Here is an 18,826-nt window from a genome sequence, read left to right as displayed (position 1 = left end):
TAGTAAACCACCTTCCAAAAATGGTTGAGTAATACAAAGAAAACCATGATCCACTGCACTAAATTCAAACACGTATGTTGTTATAACATAACTTACAAATACAAGTGATGGAAAGACAATAGACAAACCTACCATATCTCACATGATCATGGAAACTGCAAGCAATTATTTTTAGTATTTGCATATATACACTGTACATTTCATCTGAATACATCTCCCCGCAAATGGAATAGGTAAACTCGCATCAGTGGCATTCACTCTCCTGGCTTTGGCGCTTGAAGTCAGGACACACGGCAGTGCCAAAAACATTTGTTTGCTTTTGTTTTTTCTAACTATTGTACTTTGAACATTTTTAACGGCAGAATTAATTTTTTCAGTTGAAAAATGTAAAGGTTTTCTTTTCAGCACCTATTTCGGTACACTTATATTTAAAATCACATCCAATCAATTATTTATTATTTGACTTCAATAACTTTCCCTCAAGAACATGGCTTATATTTTGCGCCTGCATAGGTGCACACCAAGGAGGTGTATCAATAAGTGCTGCCTTCACTGATGAGAACAATGGAAAGGTATTCCATCAACAATTTTGCATGGTTCTCAAATGCGCTCAGTATTTACTATAATGGAGATGTGATGAGTGTGGCCAAGGCCAACATCAAGTATAGAATTGGTTGATCTTGTAAACACACTGCATGACCAGAAGTCATGGAAATCATGTACAGGATCAAAAGGAAGTACAGTATAGGTAACTTAATCTACTGTATGTTTGTGTGAAATTTGGGGTAAGTCTGTTCAGCGCTGTATTCTTGACAAGTAAAAAACAAAAACATTGTTTCAGCTAATTTTTCTCCAAATGTGCCAAATTCAATGTATACTGTACATCAAGAGTCAAATTTCATTGATGGATCAAAAGGCAGCAATGGTTGAACAGATGTTTCATATAAAATGAGTAAACCGATAACTTCAGTATTAAGCTCGACAGTTCTAAAAAGGGGTTTTTTGTCACAGATCATATGCAAATGATAGCAATGTTTGGATCACGAACTGGAAACAGTTTTAATTAAAGCGATGAGGTCTGAAACGCTTTCCATTTGGTCAGGTACTGTATGTAAAGTTGTTCATACTATACTTACTTCTGGGCTAAATCTCTCTGAAAAGGCACGCTTATCCGCAGCTGAGACTTTGTCACTGAGCTTTGTTAGAGAGGAAGGAGCTGACAGAGAAGCCGGTTTGTTGCTCAAGTTTTTTTCCTCTGCTCTAGCAGAATCATTGTCTTCTATGTAACTGCTGCTTTTTTTTAGTACGTTTCTCTGTTGTGGTGTTGGTCTAAAGCTTTCATTTGATGCAGAGATACTGTCACCTTCTGCTAGAAATTAATGATAAATGTAGCCAATTATTAGCAATATTAACAACAAACATTACACAATATATGGGTATCGTGCAAAAATACTTGGTTCTAAGAAATTACAAAAACGGGGTTTAACCCATTTATATTTCTTTGCTGTCAAAGGGGCCAGCACCGCAATGCTGGTACCAAAGGGGTAACTCACAGTTACAACAGCTTGGAATCTGAAATGTGTTTTAACAATTGAGGTTCATGAAAACATAGATACAGTATAGGACCACACAAAATGGGAATTCTAAAGGGAGATTAAAATTAACGGATTTAATCGCAATATGCATATGTTTGTGTTCACTTTAGTATATGCTATTTGATCTTTATTGTTTTAAGAACTATTTTATGGAGATAATTGTAATAGGTCATTGGGACATTTTTAAAACGGCAATTGTAATAGCTGTATAATGTAATGTTGCTTCGTGTTTAAATAGGATGTTGTTCTGACCCATTCATTAATTGCTTATGATCCTCTCATAAAAAAACCTACTCACCTATATCTACTCAGCATCAAAAAATAGTAACAAAATTATACATTTTGCCAGAGCTTTTTTTTAGAACAATAGTAAAGTGTTGATGAGGTTGGGGTTGTGTACAATCCAGAACAAAGAAGCAGTAATATACAGATTGCAGTAAAACAGTACATTGATTTCAGTACAAATGGCAGAATGTTGTACATCAGTATTGAAAGGACAATTGAGGAAAGCAAAATCTTTTACAAATCTTTTGCTGCCATCTTCAGAGGAAGATTAGTATTTACAGTACTCAAGTAGCACTATAAATATTTAATTTCACTTGTGCAGTACACTATATACATATTATGCCAATAATTTTAATTTTACCATTAAGGGTAGTTGTAGTGTTACATAGTTTCATAGTGTTATAATAGTAGATGAGGTTGAAAAGACATAAGTCCATCAAGTTAAACCTATGCTAAATGTAGATGACAAAAACTTATCCTATATTTGCATTTACAGTATTTTGATCTAGAAGAAGGCAAACAAAATACCCCAGTGAACCATTATCTAATAATGTCTCATAAGGGGAATATTGAATCCCTTCGTAAATCCAAATAATGGCAATCAGATTTCTCCCTTGATCAACATTCTTCCCATATTTACTTATGTTGTATGTCCCTGTATACCTTTCCTTCCTAAGTAGATGTCCAACTTTTTCTTTTAAAGATGTCTGTTGTATCAGACTCCATGGGTAATGAATTCCACATTTTAACTGCCCTTATTGTAAAAGAACCATTTCCTTTCTTGCTGATTAAATCTACTTTCCACCAACCTTATGGGATGACCCCATGTCATGTGATTTACTAGAAAAGTCCCGATAGCTTTCATTCAGGTCTATTTACCTTCAAAGCTCACTGCCATTCGATTAATTCATGTTTTTGTTTGTTAAAGGACAGTCCATAAAGTATTACAGATAATAGTGCTAATGGTTTTCAAAAGAGGGGGTTCCCTTGGGCGGGCGACAGGGAGGTATCTCTGCACCTGTAAACAAAAAGAGAACACACCTGAAATAGCTGGGATATATACTCATTTGAATATGTTATGCATATCCAAATTAGCATATTTCCCCGGTATCTCAGGTGTGTTCTCTTTGTTCCTATAGTAGGTAACTCTACATATGTCGTATAAAAGAGTGCTGGTACAGTACTTTACAAAAATAACAGTACCAATAAAAGTAATTAGAGATTTGGAGAAAGGAATAACTGAATTTATATGGAACGGGAAAAATTCTAGAATTAAGAAAAAGTAATGGTGCTGCCATTGAATATAGGACGACTAGCTCAACCAGACCTGGTTAAATACTATGAAGTGACTAGGCTGAGCCCATTAATACTGTATATTGATCAGCGAAAGCTGAAACCAAACCATGGGTTGATATAGAATGATCGGAAGCGGGGACCACTGACATGGCGACAGTTGTGGCTGTAAAAAGACTCTAGGACAACTCAATCTAGGAAACAGCCAGTCATAGCGCATTCCCTAAAAATATGGGCCCAAAATAACAGACACAACTGTGTCTCGTCTATTCCCTCTCCAATGACACTGATTAAGTCCAACCCTGACTTTCCCCCAGCCTATCAATCAAATATATATGTAGCCATGTGTAAAATTGGTGTACATATCTCTTTCATGCTGGCAGTAATCCTGGTAAGTATACAGGGTTGCCAGTAACAATCATGGAGGTTTGCCCTCAAACCCTGGTGAGGTGTGTCATATGTCCCAAAGGAAGTGACACAGAGGGTGTCTGTTTCTGGAGGTGATATAAGACACAGCACTGCCTAAAGTTAGTGGTTCAGTCCTGTTGGTGTTCTGACTCTGTTCAGGAGAGTCATGTGGAGGTCTGCAACAGTGTTGCAGTGTCTGATGCAATAGCTGTGAGTCTGTGCAGCTCAAAGCAGAGATCCTGATGAGGTGGAGGCGCTGCACTGTATGTAGGTAGGACTCACGCACACTACCTCAGCTGCCTGTCTGGGTTGGCAATCCCCAAACACCATCATCCGGGAGACTCAGGAGTCCTGTTGCCAACAGGTGCACCACCAGACACAACCATGTAATGGGGACTGGTTAGACCACAGGGGCCAATGTGAAATTGGGTGGGTCAGGTCAGTCAGAAAATCCGTTACATATATAAGAACTGGGATAGAAAAGGTCTGACAAACCAAAATATATATACAGAAAGCTGATAAAATTAAGACCTTCCTTGAATTAAGAGAATTACAGCCAAACCAACACATAAACAGACTCCTTACCATATTTGAGAATTTGTACCCAACAGGAAAGTACCACAAGGGGACAATGCTCAACTATACCAGATTCTACTGATGCAATTCAAAGTACAAACAAATAAAAATATTTTAGAATGGGAAACAGATATAGGTAGAATCCCTAGAGGACGAGGATTGGGAAGATATATACGACAGAATAGCTAGAACATCCAGATGTCCAGCTGGTGGAGATTTAACCTCAAAATATTGCACAAATGGTAGTATACCCCTGCCCGTCTAAACTCCTTTTTCCCCAACAGCCTCTCCCCTGTCTTGGCGCAACTATGGCCAAATAGGCACATTCAAACACATTTAGTGGTCATGCCATAAAATGATTTTATTCTGGGTAAAGTTTAGAATGTTAATCAAAAAAGCCACGGGAATAGATCTAACATGGAACATGGAAACAGTGTTAATTCTAAGGCCAGTGGAAGATATGGAAAGGAACTTGGACCTTTTAACAACACAAATTATATCAGTTGCTAAGGCAGTGGTTGCGAGACACTGAAAGATAAACGATCCCCCCTGACTCTCACAGCAGAAATATATAAACTAAACTATATAATGATTATCGAAAAACTCTCCAGCCTGGTCCAGGACAGATTTAACAGATTCCTGATGATCTGGGACCCATGAGTGACCTACTTGGAACAAAACCAAATCTAATTTCTGACAGCTGCCCCTGGTGGACGGTACACAGTGTAAAATTGTTAACAAAGCAATAATCAATAATCAATGTCAGACTGTTTTCTCCCTGTTCGGAGACTAAATGGATCTAAACTCCCACCTCCACCCCCTTGTTTTCTGTACCCCATTTATCCCCACCTATAATTTGTAAAACCAATAAACTCTAATTTTAAAATGTTGTTTTGTTTTTAGTTTTTAATTTGCATCAATATATTAAAACAGATAATGAAGTATACTCTACAATTCCTGCTACTACAAACAGCAAGTGTGTGTGTGTGTGTATATATATATATATATATATATATATATATAATTTTTTTTTTTTCACAACTGGTTTGAGTGCACTAAATGTAAAGGGGATAACCCTTTATTTCTCTTAATTCGGTGTTCTTTTAACCTCAGGTTGTCATCAGATAAAATAACGATGGTTACTGATTTTGATAACAGACCTCTGTGAATCTGGGCAGTAGAATGGCATAAAACGACAGAGTATTTTAGAGCTATATGTGCTACACTTTCCAACACTCCCCAGTTTTTTGTCCAGCCCAGTTGAATGGAACTGAACTATTGTCTAGTACAAGAGATCAATAAAGGCAACAGAGTGCACACTAGAGATATGCATGAAATGTTGGAAATTGTGGTTCACATTTTTTTCACAAAATTCCACCATTTTTGTGATATTACCTACATATTTTACCTTACCTTACCTTATCTTTTGTGATATTACCTACATATTTTACCTTACCTTACCTTATCTTTTGTGATATTACCTACATATTACCTTACATATTGTGATCACCTTACCTTGCTTGAAAAAAAATGCCCAATTTCACAGGATTGCAAACTTGAGCATATTTTTCACACATCCCTAGTGCACACCAATGGCACAGCAAACGGCGACTACTAATGTGCAAAGACAATAACCGGAGCTGTAGGGAGAGCCTGCCCATCTGAGTCTAACCAGACTGGGATCTCCAGTGGCTGCAACAGGGACCCTGGCCCCACAAAACAGCCTCCAGCACTTTATAAAATGGCTCTAGGCCCAGGTACTATAGTGTCTAATGTCCTGGGCTCCATCACTTCTGTTGCCTGCTAAAGTGGGTCATATCCGTATGGTTTTAATCCTGAAAGCGCAATTCTTCTGCTACAACCTGTTTAACAGTTTTTAACCTGCATAATAGTTTAAAAAGAGAATAGGGGGTAGGGAAGAAAAAGAAAGTGCACTGTACTCGATTACCTACAGTAGATTAAATATTAATATAGAAAGTCCAACTTACGTGATGAGGCCATTGCTTTGGTCTTAGACTCTCTTGGCATTGGAATTGGTATGCTTTCCCTTTCTCCTTCTCTTATTCTGCTGTCTTTCTTTCCTCCATCAAATAGTGGTGATTTCAGGAGTCTGTTCTCCTGATTTACACCATTTTCATGTTCCGGTTCCTGGTTGACCTGTGTATCAAAGGTTTTTTTATTTTTTAGATATGATACCTTCCGGTATAATTCATCTTCTTCATCGGAGATGTCGAAATCTTGAATGGCTTTCTTTACTGGCGATTCAATCTGTGCATTCTTTTTGTTGCAAGACTCATTTAAGCTATCTAAAAACAAAATATGTTCTGATAAGTATATTTATTATTAGAACATTCACCAAACGCTGATACCTGACAATATTGTGCTACTGCAAACACATATCACAGAACTTTATCACATAGCCAAGGCTGGCGTTAGCTGTATGTATGTATGTATGTATGTATGTATGTATGTATGTATGTATGTATGTATGTATGTATGTATGTATGTATGTATGTATATATATATATATATATATATATATATATATATATATATATATATATATATATATATATATATATACCACTATACAAAGACTAGCCAACATAGAATAGAATAGATGACAAAAATGCATTATATAAAGATTGAACGTATTAATATATTAGCCCCGTAGCAGCCCAAGTAGCCATCTAATCATGGTAAACCCATGGTGAACTCCTGGCCACTCGGGCTTCTAAAGGCTTAAAGTAACAATCCCCCTTAACTAACTTCCCATTCAACCTGAGGGTCCACCAGAGCTGAACAGGAGGGATTAAGGATTTGTTACTTGCAGATATTGATGTTATGCTTTTGGGATTATATGTTGATGGTGTTAATATGGTATTTTAGCCCCTTTGGTGCCTGAAGGTTTTCCTTTGCAATGCATTGATAGTCTCATGAAACACAGGGGTAAAACATTTTCTGCCACTGGGTTTTGTAAGAAATCCTATTACATCGTGTGACAGGAGGGGGGTCCCGGGCAGCTAAATAGTACCATAAAACAGGGACGAGGGATTATACATGTGGAAAATTAAGGGATCCCTGCTTTTTTCTGTTTTCATGTTCCCTTGGCCCTAGAACTGTGAAACTTCGTATGTGTAAGTTTTTGAAGTGAAACTTCTTTAGTGGCACCTATTCTGATGGAGTAAAATGGAGAGTTGGGGGCGAAATGTGAAACGGAAGTGACGTCACGGCTCCCCCGCCCCGCTCCCCCCACGTCTGCTGTCACATGCGGTGCCGGCGGGCGCTGCTCCTAACGGGCGCTGCTCCCCCCACACGGCCGATTACATATCGCCGCCGGCGCCGCTCCTAACGGCTGCCATTCCCCCCACACGTCCCCTGCCATGCCGCGCATGCACACTACTATTGGCGACGCTTATAGACTTCTGCACATGCGCAGAAGCGGCTGGCAGCAGCGCCGTTGGTGAGAGGAGCAGGACGTTCGGGTGGCTCAGTATCGGCCTCTTCACCCCTCCCCGGCTCCTCCCCTTCCTGCCTCCTCCCCGGCTCCTCCCCTCCCCGCCACAGTCCAGACAAAGCCGGAGATCCCGGGAGAGAGAAAGAAACGGAGAGGCGGGGGGCAGCAGTGGGGGGAAGGAGCTGAGAGACGGCAGGGGGCAGACTAGGGGCGCTGCTTAGTGTAATACAGGAGGAGGAGGGGAGACTAGATGTGCTGGAGTCCTCGATAGGAAGAGTATGAGAGCAACAGGTTAGTGAGCACACAGCCAGCGGGGAACAGCCAGCGGGGAGGCTGTCACCGTGTGACTCACAGAGAGGTAACCAGACACACACAGGAGAGGGACTGCGGCTCACACAGAGAGGTAACCAGACACACACAGGAGAGGGGCTGAGGCTCACACACAGGGAGGTAACCAGACACACACAGGAGAGGGACTGAGACTCACACAGAGAGGTAACCAGACACACACAGGAGAGGGACTGAGACTCACACACAGGGAGGTAACCAGACACACACAGGAGAGGGGCTGAGGCTCACACACAGGGAGGTAACCAGACACACACACAGGAGAGGGGCTGAGTGAGGCTCACACAGAGAGGTAACCAGACACACACAGGAGAGGGGCTGAGGCTCGCACAGAGAGGTAACCAGACACACACAGGAGAGGGACTGAGGCTCACACACAGGGAGGTAACCAGACACACACAGGAGAGGGACTGAGGCTCACACACAGAGAGGTAACCAGACACACACAGGAGAGGGACTGAGACTCACACAGGGAGGTAACCAGACACACACAGGAGAGGGACTGAGACTCACACAGGGAGGTAACCAGACACACACAGGAGAGTGGCTGAGACTCACACACAGGGAGGTAACCAGACACACACAGGAGAGGGACTGAGGCTCACACAGGGAGGTAACCAGACACAAACAGGAGAGGGACTGAGGCTCACACACAGGGAGGTAACCAGACACACACAGGAGAGGAGACAGAGACTCACACAGGAGAGGGACTGAGGCTGCCGGTTATAACAGTAACACGCACACTCACACACACTCACACTCACACACACTCACACTCAGTCACACTCACACTCAGTCACACTCACACTCAGTCACACTCACACTCAGTCACACTCACACTCAGTCACACGCACACACGAGGAATTCACACTTAGTGCAAATAGCTAATACAGGGGATGTGTGCCGAGCACGCGCATTCTAAGTCAAATTTATTTGCGTTTTGTAAATGAAATTGTATTTTAATTTTTAATTAAAACATCACCAACACAAATACAATTTCTGTGACAAAAGTCAAAGAAGTTTCACTTACTATGCGCGTGCACAGCACACACAGCTTTTTTTTTTGGGTGGGGTATTTGGGTAGAAATACAATTATTTTGTGTGCAGGAGTTCGGGGGCCAAAGTTACCGGTAGTCCTTTAATTCTCCCCGGCAAGCAGACATTATTTGCCAGTATGCGTGGTGAATTACACCAGGGCAACCCAGTGTCCCCCAGACTCCTGAGGTTTGAGCCCAAATATCCCAAATTAATATCCCTTATAAGTATCAGGTTCCCAAAGGTGCATACTTTATAATGTTTTATACATTTTTGATAAGACTCTATGCAGTCAGCCAGGGCATCAGCATAGACGCTGGCATGTCTGTATAGAGTCCGTAGTTCAAAGAGGAGAGGTTGTCCAGAGGTAAGACTGTTTGGTGAGCGAGGAAGGGAAAATTGCCAAGACTGGAGAACAAAGGGCACCCTGTGGGGACACCTTTTGTAACTGCCAGATTTGGTGGAGCCTGCCCAGCGGCTGGCAATGAGTTAGGTGGGGGAGATACAGCTCGTAAGCGCTTCTCCCATTGGCAAAATCGTATTTCCCGCTCACCCGGCTTTTCGAGCAGGCTTGGCATGCCTCCTTCTCTGACGTCAGCCCAGAGACGAGCCACACACACTGACACACACTGACACAGTCAAATACACACACTGTCTCTTTATGGGAGTTTGCTCTCGCAAGACGGAAGCAGAGACAGGGAGAAGAGCTGTCAGATGCCGGGTAAGTGCTGTGTGCTGTTGCCGCTGCCCCACCGGGTCTGGAAACCCTGGGAGAGTTCTTAGCTTTCCCCCTCCGGGGGACACGGTACCACCACAAAAAAAAAAAACGGCGGCCATTTCTTTTCACGACCTTGTTTATAACGCGGTGGTCGCGGGTGGCCCTCGAGGACCACAATATAACGGGGTTGAGCTGTATTTGGCTCCTATAGTCAGGAAACTGCTAGGTATTAATCATGGATTCTGGGCAATTAACATTTTGCCAACAAGTGTCAACATTAAATATTACTCATTAGTTACTGTAGTAATGTGGCTTTGTATCCTTGTTTGATTAAAAAGGTAAAACAGGTTTAAGTTAGCGGATGATAACTGACCCCTATTGTTCGTTATAACCATTATATAACAAATATCAAGTCAAACAAGCCCTTTCACAAAAGCCCCTTTAGTCGTATGCTCATAATTATTACTTCACGGATCAGCTTAGGCTATAATCAGGCATCATTGGTAATTGCCATATTTAATGAAAACCATGTTAGCAGGAGTATAGTCGGTGATTATTAAGAACTTTACTATCACAAAATTGGGACCTTTTATTAAAGTAATTCTAAATGTTTTCACCAAAGATGAATCTGCAGTGGAAGATTTATGCACGTTCAAAATATTTATAACTAGGTTTGTAAAATGACAGTTTCAAGTGTTCATTAAATGCTTTAACATTTTGATTAAAAAAATAAGGGAACAGAGTGGTGTATTTTATAAAAGTGTGTAGATAAATGCTCATTCCAATTGATGCCCCGTTAAAATGTAACTCAAAGTCGCAGTTTGAACTAGAATTAATATAGGAGATCTTTGCACTACCATTTAAGATAGAATGATTTATACCAGGAATGGCCAACTTGAGTTCTCAAGGGCCACCAACAGGTCAGATGTTAAGGATATCTCTGCTTCAGCAGAGGTGACTGAATCAGTGGCTCAGTCAGTGAAAGTGTGAGATTTTATAAATACGTGAGAGTTACATGTGTATTCTGCACGGTATATCACATCGACGTGTGCTCTCTCGCTCCAAAAAAATGTGCACAGTGCAAGACGAGATGGTGCAAAACCATAGCTCAAAGGAAAAGCAAGAAACTTACCATCACTTTCAAACTCCTCAGAGTATTCAGAATATTCAGGCTCTTCAACAGCCTGCTGTCTTGAAACCCGAGCACTTATAGCTCTCTCGAGCTCATCCTGCAATACAAATATAACTTAATACATTAATGATGGCAGTCATTTTATACATTTGGATTTTTGTCATGAATTTAAGAAAACATGTGGCAGTACAGTTTTGGAAAGAAAATCCGTTAAAAAAAAAAATGGTACCTACAGTCAGCAAAAGGAACTGAGAAATAAACTGTGTAACTTTTTGACAACTATTGTGAGGCAAGTTTATTCAGCTTCTGTGTTATGTGTATTGTATTATGTGACAATCCTTTACTTTTAATAAAAAATATGTCACACACATCACTAAGGCTCGGATGCATTAAAGGACCTTTTGTGGACCTGGGCCTAAGATTCGAATTCTCGGATTCCCAAACCTGTAGCATTTGATGAGAACCATACTGCCAACAAAACTATTGTTTTCATTCCATTTCGGATGTTCTCATGAAAGACCAGGTTGACCCATAAATGTGTCTGTATAATTATGAAAATATTATTTATCATATTTTACTATTTAGGAAGACAAAATAAAACATCATTGTTGCTATTTAGTAAAACCGAAAGTAACACAAGCAAAAAATACTTCACCTGGAAAGTGGTTCTTTTTGTTGTTTTAGGGCTCTTGCTGTAGGCGAGTGTAGTGCTGAAATCATCATCATCATCATCAGCCATAATGGGTAAGAGTGGAGAGAAAGGAGCCTAACTAATTAAGTATCGCAGCAAAGCGTCTTTCTTTTTAGCAATGTATGTTTCTTCTTCGTCTCGGCTACAGAATGTAATCAAATAAAAAAACAATTTAAGTCCAAAGTATTTACACCTAAGAAACATGATGAAGAAATAAATAAATAGCGTGGGGTGATCTAACCAGAACATCTGTTAATTAAGACTGTTACTTACAGGCAGTTTTTTTAAATGTTGTAAAAATCTGTTTCACCGTTTAACAAAACTCTTATGATCAAATTTTAGAAAGGTTTATTATACATGTGCGGCGTGCTCTAAAAAATAAGAGGGAGTTATTAAAATACATAATTTTTTGGTTTAAAATGAAAATACAACTGTAAGTTGATAAATAAGTAGCGGTAACTCCTTGTTTCTAAGTAAAAAGAAGTGATACAAATACATCACATCAACTCCAATCATCATTACATCATATAGCAATAATCACCAGCAGTTAATTTTTTCTGCATGTGATTCTAATTTTAGTACAACTCAATTAGCAGCATAATTTGGATTTACAATATAATTAAATATACCATCTCTTCCTATTACTTGAAGCTGTTGTTTAATTTAAGACATATTTAATTACTTTGCAGATTTAAGCAGACAAAAACTGACTGCTCCCTCTAACCACTGCCTCTCCCAGGGCACATAACCTACACCCCCCCCCCCCCCGAAATAATAATAATAGCATGTTCTTGTATAGCGCTGCTAGTTTTACATAACGCTTTACAGAGACATTTTGCAGGCACAGGTCCCTGTCCTGTGGAGCTTACAATCTATATTTTTGGTGCCTGAGGCACAGGGAGATAAAGTGACTTGCCCAAGGTCACAAGGAGCCGACACCAGGAATTGAACTACAGTACTGAATTCTGAACTACTGAATTGAACACTGCTTCAAACTCAGTGCCAAACAGTGTCTTTACTCACTGAGCCACTCCTTCTCCAATATTCTCAGTTCAATAAGAACATACAAATCAGTATCATAGCCTCCTTTATTAAAAGTAAAATAAATCTGTAATTATCAATGCACAATTCGTATTCATTACTAATGCACATTATTCATTATCAAAAATTAATTGTGGAGGTGTAGGGTGACCAGACGTCCCGGTTTTTAGACATCTGTCCTGACTTTTTAGGCCAGTGTCATGTTTTCTATCGGTGCCAGCGTGTGCCGATTGCGCATGCACACGAGAAGTCGGCAAGTGCAGATCGCGCATTCGCGGTCCACAATTGCAGATCGCGCATGCGCATAAGCGACCGGCAAGCGCATATCGCGCATGCTCAGTCAGCGCAAGACTGAAATTTTGCCTTGGTGCCTAATACCCTTGCACCGGCCTTGGCTACAATTATGTGACGTTAACCATATTGTAATGAGATTTAAGGAATTAAGTTTGTGGATACTACGTTAAATCAGGGATCTTACTATAACATCTGTTCCCATTTCAGGTAACTTCTCAACCACCCCAATACTTCAGGGTCTGGACAAACAGAATTTCCAGTCAAATTGAATGTGCGAATGGTGGGTCCTTGCGAATTTGCATACGTTCAAAAGTATGTACACTATATTCACATTCAAATATTTGTCCGAATTTTGACATGTAGCCAAGTACCCCGTGGCTACTAGTTCTCTGGCCCCTCCAGCACTGTAAATCCCAGTAAAGAGATGGCAGTGTTGGGAGCAAATCCTGCAGGGCCTGGTTATGTCATTATAAGTAACTTAACTAAGTATGTTGGCTAATACAGTTCAGGATTAGCCTGGTACTACAAAGGCCTATGCCTGATATAGGGGAGTGGCTTGTAAGACGGCCTCCTAGGAAGGAAGGGACTTTCCTCTAAGGCAGCGGTGCGCAAACTGGGGGGCGCAAGATTATGTAGGGGGGGCGCGGGCTGCTTGCAGTGAAACCTGGGGGCGGGCAGAGCTGTGCACGGGCGGCCAGAAGCTCCGTGCTGCTGCTTCTATGTGTCTGTGTCTTGCAGAGGGGGTGGGGCTTCTCTCTGCACACAGACAGCCCCTCCTCCTCTTCCTGTCTGCTTCCCGCACCAGTTTTCAGCAGCATGGGGGGTTGGGGTATCGGAGCATGTCGCCCCCCCAGGTGAAAGTGTGTGTGTGTGTGTGTGTGTATTGTGTGTGTGTGTGTGTGTGTGTGTATGTGTATTGAGTGTGTGTGTGTGTATTGAGTGTGTGTGTGTGTGTATTGAGTGTGTGTGTGCATTGAGTGTGTGTGTGCATTGAGTGTGTGTGTGCATTGAGTGTGTGTGTGGGGATTTGAGTGTGTGTGTGTGTGGATTGAATTTGTGTGTGTGGGGGAGGGGGTTGAGTTTCTGTGTGTGTGGGGGGGGGGATTGTGTGTGTGGGGGGGGGATTGTGTGTGGGGGGGGGATTGAGTTTGTGTGTGTGTGGGGGGATTGAGTTTGTGTGTGTGTGGGGGGATTGTTTGTGTGTGTGGGGGATTGAGTGTGTGTGGGGGGGATTGAGTGTGTGTGTGTGTGTGGGGGGGATTGAGTGTGTGTGTGTGGGGATTGAGTGTGTGTGTGTGGGGGGGGGGATTGAGTGTGTGTGGGGATTGTGTGTGTGCGGGGGGATTGTGTGTGTGTGTGTGTGTGGGGGGGGGATTGAGTGTGTGTGTGTGTGGGGGGGGGATTGAGTTTGTGTGTGTGTGTGGGGGGGGATTGAGTGTGTGTGTGTGGGGGGGGGGGGGGGATTGAGTGTGTGTGTGTGTGGGGATTGAGTGTGTGTGTGTGGGGGGGGGGATTGAGTGTGTGTGTGTAGGGATTGAGTGTGTGTGGGGATTGTGTGTGTGGGGGGGGGGGGATTGTGTGTGTGGGGGGGGGATTGTGTGTGTGTGGGGATTGTTTGTGTGTGTGGGGATTGTGTGTGTGGGGGGGGGGATTGTGTGTGTGTGTGGGGGGGGGGATTGTGTGTGTGTGTGTGTGTGTGTGTGGGGGGGGAGATTGTGTGTGTGTGTGTGTGTGGGGGGGGGGATTGTGTGTGTGTGGGGGGGGGGGATTGTGTGTGTGGGGGGGGGGATTGTGTGTGTGTGGGGGGGGATTGTGTGTGTGTGTGGGGATTGAGTGTGTGTGTGGGGGGATTGAGTGTGTGTATGTGGGGGGATTGTGTGTGTGTGTGTGTGTGTGTGGATTGTGTGTGTGAGTGTGTGGGTGTGCGTGTGTGGGGGGGATTGAGTGTGTGTGAGTGTGTGTGTGTGTGTGTGTGTGTGTGTGTGTGTGTGTGTGTGTGTGTGTGTGTGTGTGTGTGTGTGTGTGGTGATTGATTGATTGAGAGAGTGTGTGTTGTAATGCAGTGGTGCACAAACTGGGGGGGGCAATGAGGCGCAAGATTATTTAGGGGGCGCAGGCGGCGTGCGGGCCGGCAGACGCTGTGCGCAGGAGGACGCAAAAGCTGTGCGCGAGGGGCGGCCAAGAAGATGTGCACGGGCGGGCAGCCGAAGATGTGTGCGGGTGGCTGAACAGGATAGTGCAGGTGGCAGCCACGTGATGGTGTGTGAGCGCATGCGCAGGGGCTTCGGAGGTACGGGGAGGAGCACGCCCGAGCACGGTGAAGTCAAACGCCCCTCCTTCCGGTGTCTGCCCTGCAATAGCGCTGTGTTCCTGCTCTCCTCCGCTGGCAACCTGCTTCGCTGCGATCCTCTGCAAGTGAAAGGGTAGGCTGCCACTATATCAATCACACTATGAACGTACAGAAATAATGTAAAAAAAAGTGAAAACACAACATGGAAAACGGAAAAAAAATAATAATACTGTAGGTAGAAGTGTGGATGACAATGTGGATAGCAAGACAAAAAGCATGGAGGGGAAGGAATAAAAAAAAGGGGGGGGGGAGGGAAGGGAGGTAGCAAAGAGGTGGATGAATGCCCCCCCAAAGGATTGTCTTTGTGCACGTACGCTCTCCCAAGCTTGGCGCTTGGGGAGACAAACAAAATTGACTTTGAAGTGCGCTCAGCAGCAGTCAATACACACACACACAGTAACACACAAATAGCCCCGATCCACGCTTGCAAAATTATGCAGAACACCCTGTGCTCATGCTTGGAGAGTTGGTGATGTCACCGCAGCCTAATTTTGCAAGCGCGAGCCGTTGAAATATGTAAGTAAGTATTTAAACATATTTGGATTTATATTGTATACCGTTTAATAAAGGTTTTTTTTTTTTTTTCATGTGATTTTGATTACGTCAAGCAGGGGGGGCCCGAGAAAATTTATGGATGAAAAGGGGGGCTCAGCATAAAAAGTTTGCTCCCCCTGCTCTAAGGTTTGAATTTAGCAGTTAGTTCTCTGCTGATCTCCCCACCTGTAAAGCCTCTCCTGGACAGGAGTGGGCTGAGGCCCTGCCCTGTTAGGCTGAGTCCCCTGTGCCGCTGACCGCGCTCATGCTTGGAGAGCGGTGACGTCACCAACTCGTCAAGCATGAGCGCCGGCTGTCTGGGCTATTTCACAAGCGTGCGCGGGGGGGGGGGGGAGCAAGCTGAGCGTGGTTCAAAGTTAGATTTTTTTTGTTTACGCAAGCGTCAAGCGTGGGTGAGCATCCGTGCCCGCGTATGAGCGCGCACGCTCCGCGTGAGCGGGGACATAAAAATTTAAATAGCCAGAAGCACCCTCGCCAAGCACCCGCTTTCCCTCAGCCTCAGCGGCACAGGGTGAATCCAGCCTGGCGGAGGCGCGCTGAGGCTGAGGGAAAGCGGGTGCTTTCCCTGGCCTTAGACCGCGCGCCGTCGGGGGGCGTGTTGGGGGGGGCGGGGGGCTGTGAATTCACGGAGCTGGAACCGCTCACGTGACCGGCACTGCGCTCCGGCCCTGCGCTCCGGCGAGCGCAGAAATTAAAAATTGTTTAAGACCTACGCTTCCGCACGCTTGCGGAAGCGTGCGCGAGCCCCTGCTAAAGCCGCTCTCATTGCGGCTGCAGGGGCTCACTGCCGAGCAGCAGCGCGCCTCAGCACGGGTCAGCGCCTAAGCGCTGACCATGCCCGAGGCCTTAGGGGGTAAGGTATGCTGAGGAGGGGTGCTTAAGGCCTCAAGCCCTGGGTACTGCCTTCAGGGAAATGGAGAGTTATGACGTTGGCTGTACCAAATAAAGTTCCAGTTATACTATCCCTGCTGCGATGCTTGATTCTGAGCACTGATATGAGTTGCCTGTGAGGACAATCCTGGCTGCCCCAGGATCCTCATGGGATGGAGGCGCTGCGCTGACTATGAACAACCAGCTGAAAGCCTGACTTGATGTCTCCCCACGTCTCCGATAGGCCCTAGAGTGCGCAAAATTATATGGGGGCAGAAATTTTTGCATCCCAAAAACTTTTTGCCGCCCCGGGTGGGCCTAACCGGAAATCTGACACTAATCATCATCGTCATTTATTTTTCAAGTAATAATGCGCCTTCACTTAAGGGGGCACCGCAATACTTTATAGTCAGTTTTAGAACAACTGAAATTAAATACAATTATTTTGTTACACAAGAGTGTGACAGGAAAAGCCAGAGTTATAATAATACATGGTTGCATTCAATGAACAAAGGTACCATTCAAATTACAGACAGTTAGAGGTATGATTTGGGGCATAAGAAACATATACAGAGAGGATTAAAATTGTGTCTGAAGAGGTAGGACAGGCCTGCAATGTGGTGTTAGAAGAGGCCCTGCCTCAAGGATCTTACCATAGAGAAGGCAGGGTAAGCTGAAACATTGGATACAGGGTATAAGAGGGTTGGACATCACATTATGTTCCCTGATTTTACAGAGTTTAGTGCATCTGATTTGGGCTATCATTTAGTGAGTTCTGGGCATGTGATTATTACATTATTTGGCCATTGTGCATCCAGGAGCAAACTCTTTGGCTCACAGTGTAGCCAACCGAATCCAAACCAAAGAGAACACAGTGACGTCAGGAAAACTACCCAGGTGGTACCCAGTCCCTGTATACATTGCTTACTTACATCTATAACTACGTCTAATGCGGGCCCATTAAATTATATATTGCAATCCATGAAGATATTATTGGCATAAAGTTGAAAATGGTCCCCAAAGAGAGGTGAGGAGGGATAATGACGCTACAAGTGGATTATCCTCCTCCTCCTCCGATCCTTCCCCCTCCTCCTTTGTGATTACTCCCCCTCTCCCCACCTCCCCACCTCCTCGCCTCTGCCATGTTACCTGACCTCAGTCAGGACTCCTCGGTGGCCCCCGGATGCTGCAGATCCTCGGCGCTCAGCACCGCACTCCCCGCACTGTGCCTCACTCCCCGCACTGTGCCCTGCACCGCTGTGATCCGCCGGCACTGTCCCCTTTGCCTCACTCAGCTCCGAGCTAGGGGGAAGCCGTCCTGGTTGCTAAGCAACGCCGTGGACGTAACAGAGACGCGTCATGGGAATTAAAAAAAAAAAAAAGGGCGTTTCACTGACGTGTGGGCTGTGACGTCACCGCCTCTGAGTAGAGGAGGACGCAAAAGAGGCAATTGCTGCGGTGGGCGGGGCTTAGCGGTCACGTTCCTGCAAGCTGTAGAGTTGTGCTGGAGGCCGCACGCGCCCCGCTTGCAGCCAGTGATTCAGTGGGGTTTCCCTGTGTAGGTTATACTCCAGCATCTTCCGGCGCACTTGGCTGCCATAGCATATGCCATATTGTAGTGGGATATGGGGGTGCACGGTTCTTTGCGACCCCCGTATACCCACGCCATGGGTGGACACATTAGTATGTGGCAAGGCTGCGACCCGAAGGCAAGATCGGACTTTGTGAAAATACGGATTCGGCGATAGGAGACTGGTTTTAATACATGTTATTTCTTTAAAGAAACACGTGTACATTGCAGTGACGATGCTCCCGCGCGCATAGTGCAGGAAGCTGTGTCCGCACTATCTGTCTGCGAAATCTGGGCATTGATCATTAACCCATTGAATTCCCCCAACATGGGGAGATTGAGAACTTGCCTGCAGCTATGAGACGAGGAATTAATTCAGAAAAACATCAGCATTTATTGGGTCAGAGACAACAATAAGTGTAACAGATTAAAGCAATGGTCCAGTCTAATCGCCATTTTTACTTTCTTTACTAGATCCCTTCTTGCCCTTTCCAACTCGGCTTTTATTTATTACATGTTCAGGAGATATGTTTGATGAAGTGTCCTAGAAATTAAAATGAAGCTTTCCCCAAAACCCAATGCAATCTAAATGTTACCATGGTAACCTC

General features: G+C 44.0%; 1 protein-coding gene across 5 annotated transcripts in view; it reads right to left on the bottom strand.

Annotated features, from left to right (window-relative positions):
* The window catches only part of MAP9 (microtubule associated protein 9), a 67,962-nt gene extending 49,951 nt beyond the window's left edge, over positions 1-18,011 (bottom strand). For 3 of the 5 annotated variants that reach the window (XM_075612768.1, XM_075612805.1, XM_075612795.1), the window contains exons 1-5: positions 17,803-18,011; positions 11,503-11,680; positions 10,848-10,944; positions 6,146-6,463; positions 1,137-1,369 (exon numbers count right to left, since the gene is read on the bottom strand). In XM_075612768.1, coding sequence (XP_075468883.1) covers positions 1,137-1,369; positions 6,146-6,463; positions 10,848-10,944; positions 11,503-11,586 — 732 coding nt within the window. In that variant the 5' untranslated portion in view covers positions 11,587-11,680; positions 17,803-18,011. Of the gene's footprint in view, positions 1-1,136; positions 1,370-6,145; positions 6,464-10,847; positions 10,945-11,502; positions 11,681-17,580; positions 17,743-17,802 lie in introns of those variants that run through there. The other 2 variants (XM_075612786.1, XM_075612777.1) reach the window with 2 other exon arrangements.
* Between the last annotated feature and the right edge of the window lie 815 nt (positions 18,012-18,826).

Source organism: Ascaphus truei, chromosome 1 (assembly GCF_040206685.1).
Source record: "Ascaphus truei isolate aAscTru1 chromosome 1, aAscTru1.hap1, whole genome shotgun sequence".
Taxonomy (NCBI): domain Eukaryota; kingdom Metazoa; phylum Chordata; class Amphibia; order Anura; family Ascaphidae; genus Ascaphus; species Ascaphus truei.
The sequence above is the reverse complement of the archived record's forward strand: the minus strand, read 5'-3'. Positions and strand labels throughout refer to the sequence as shown.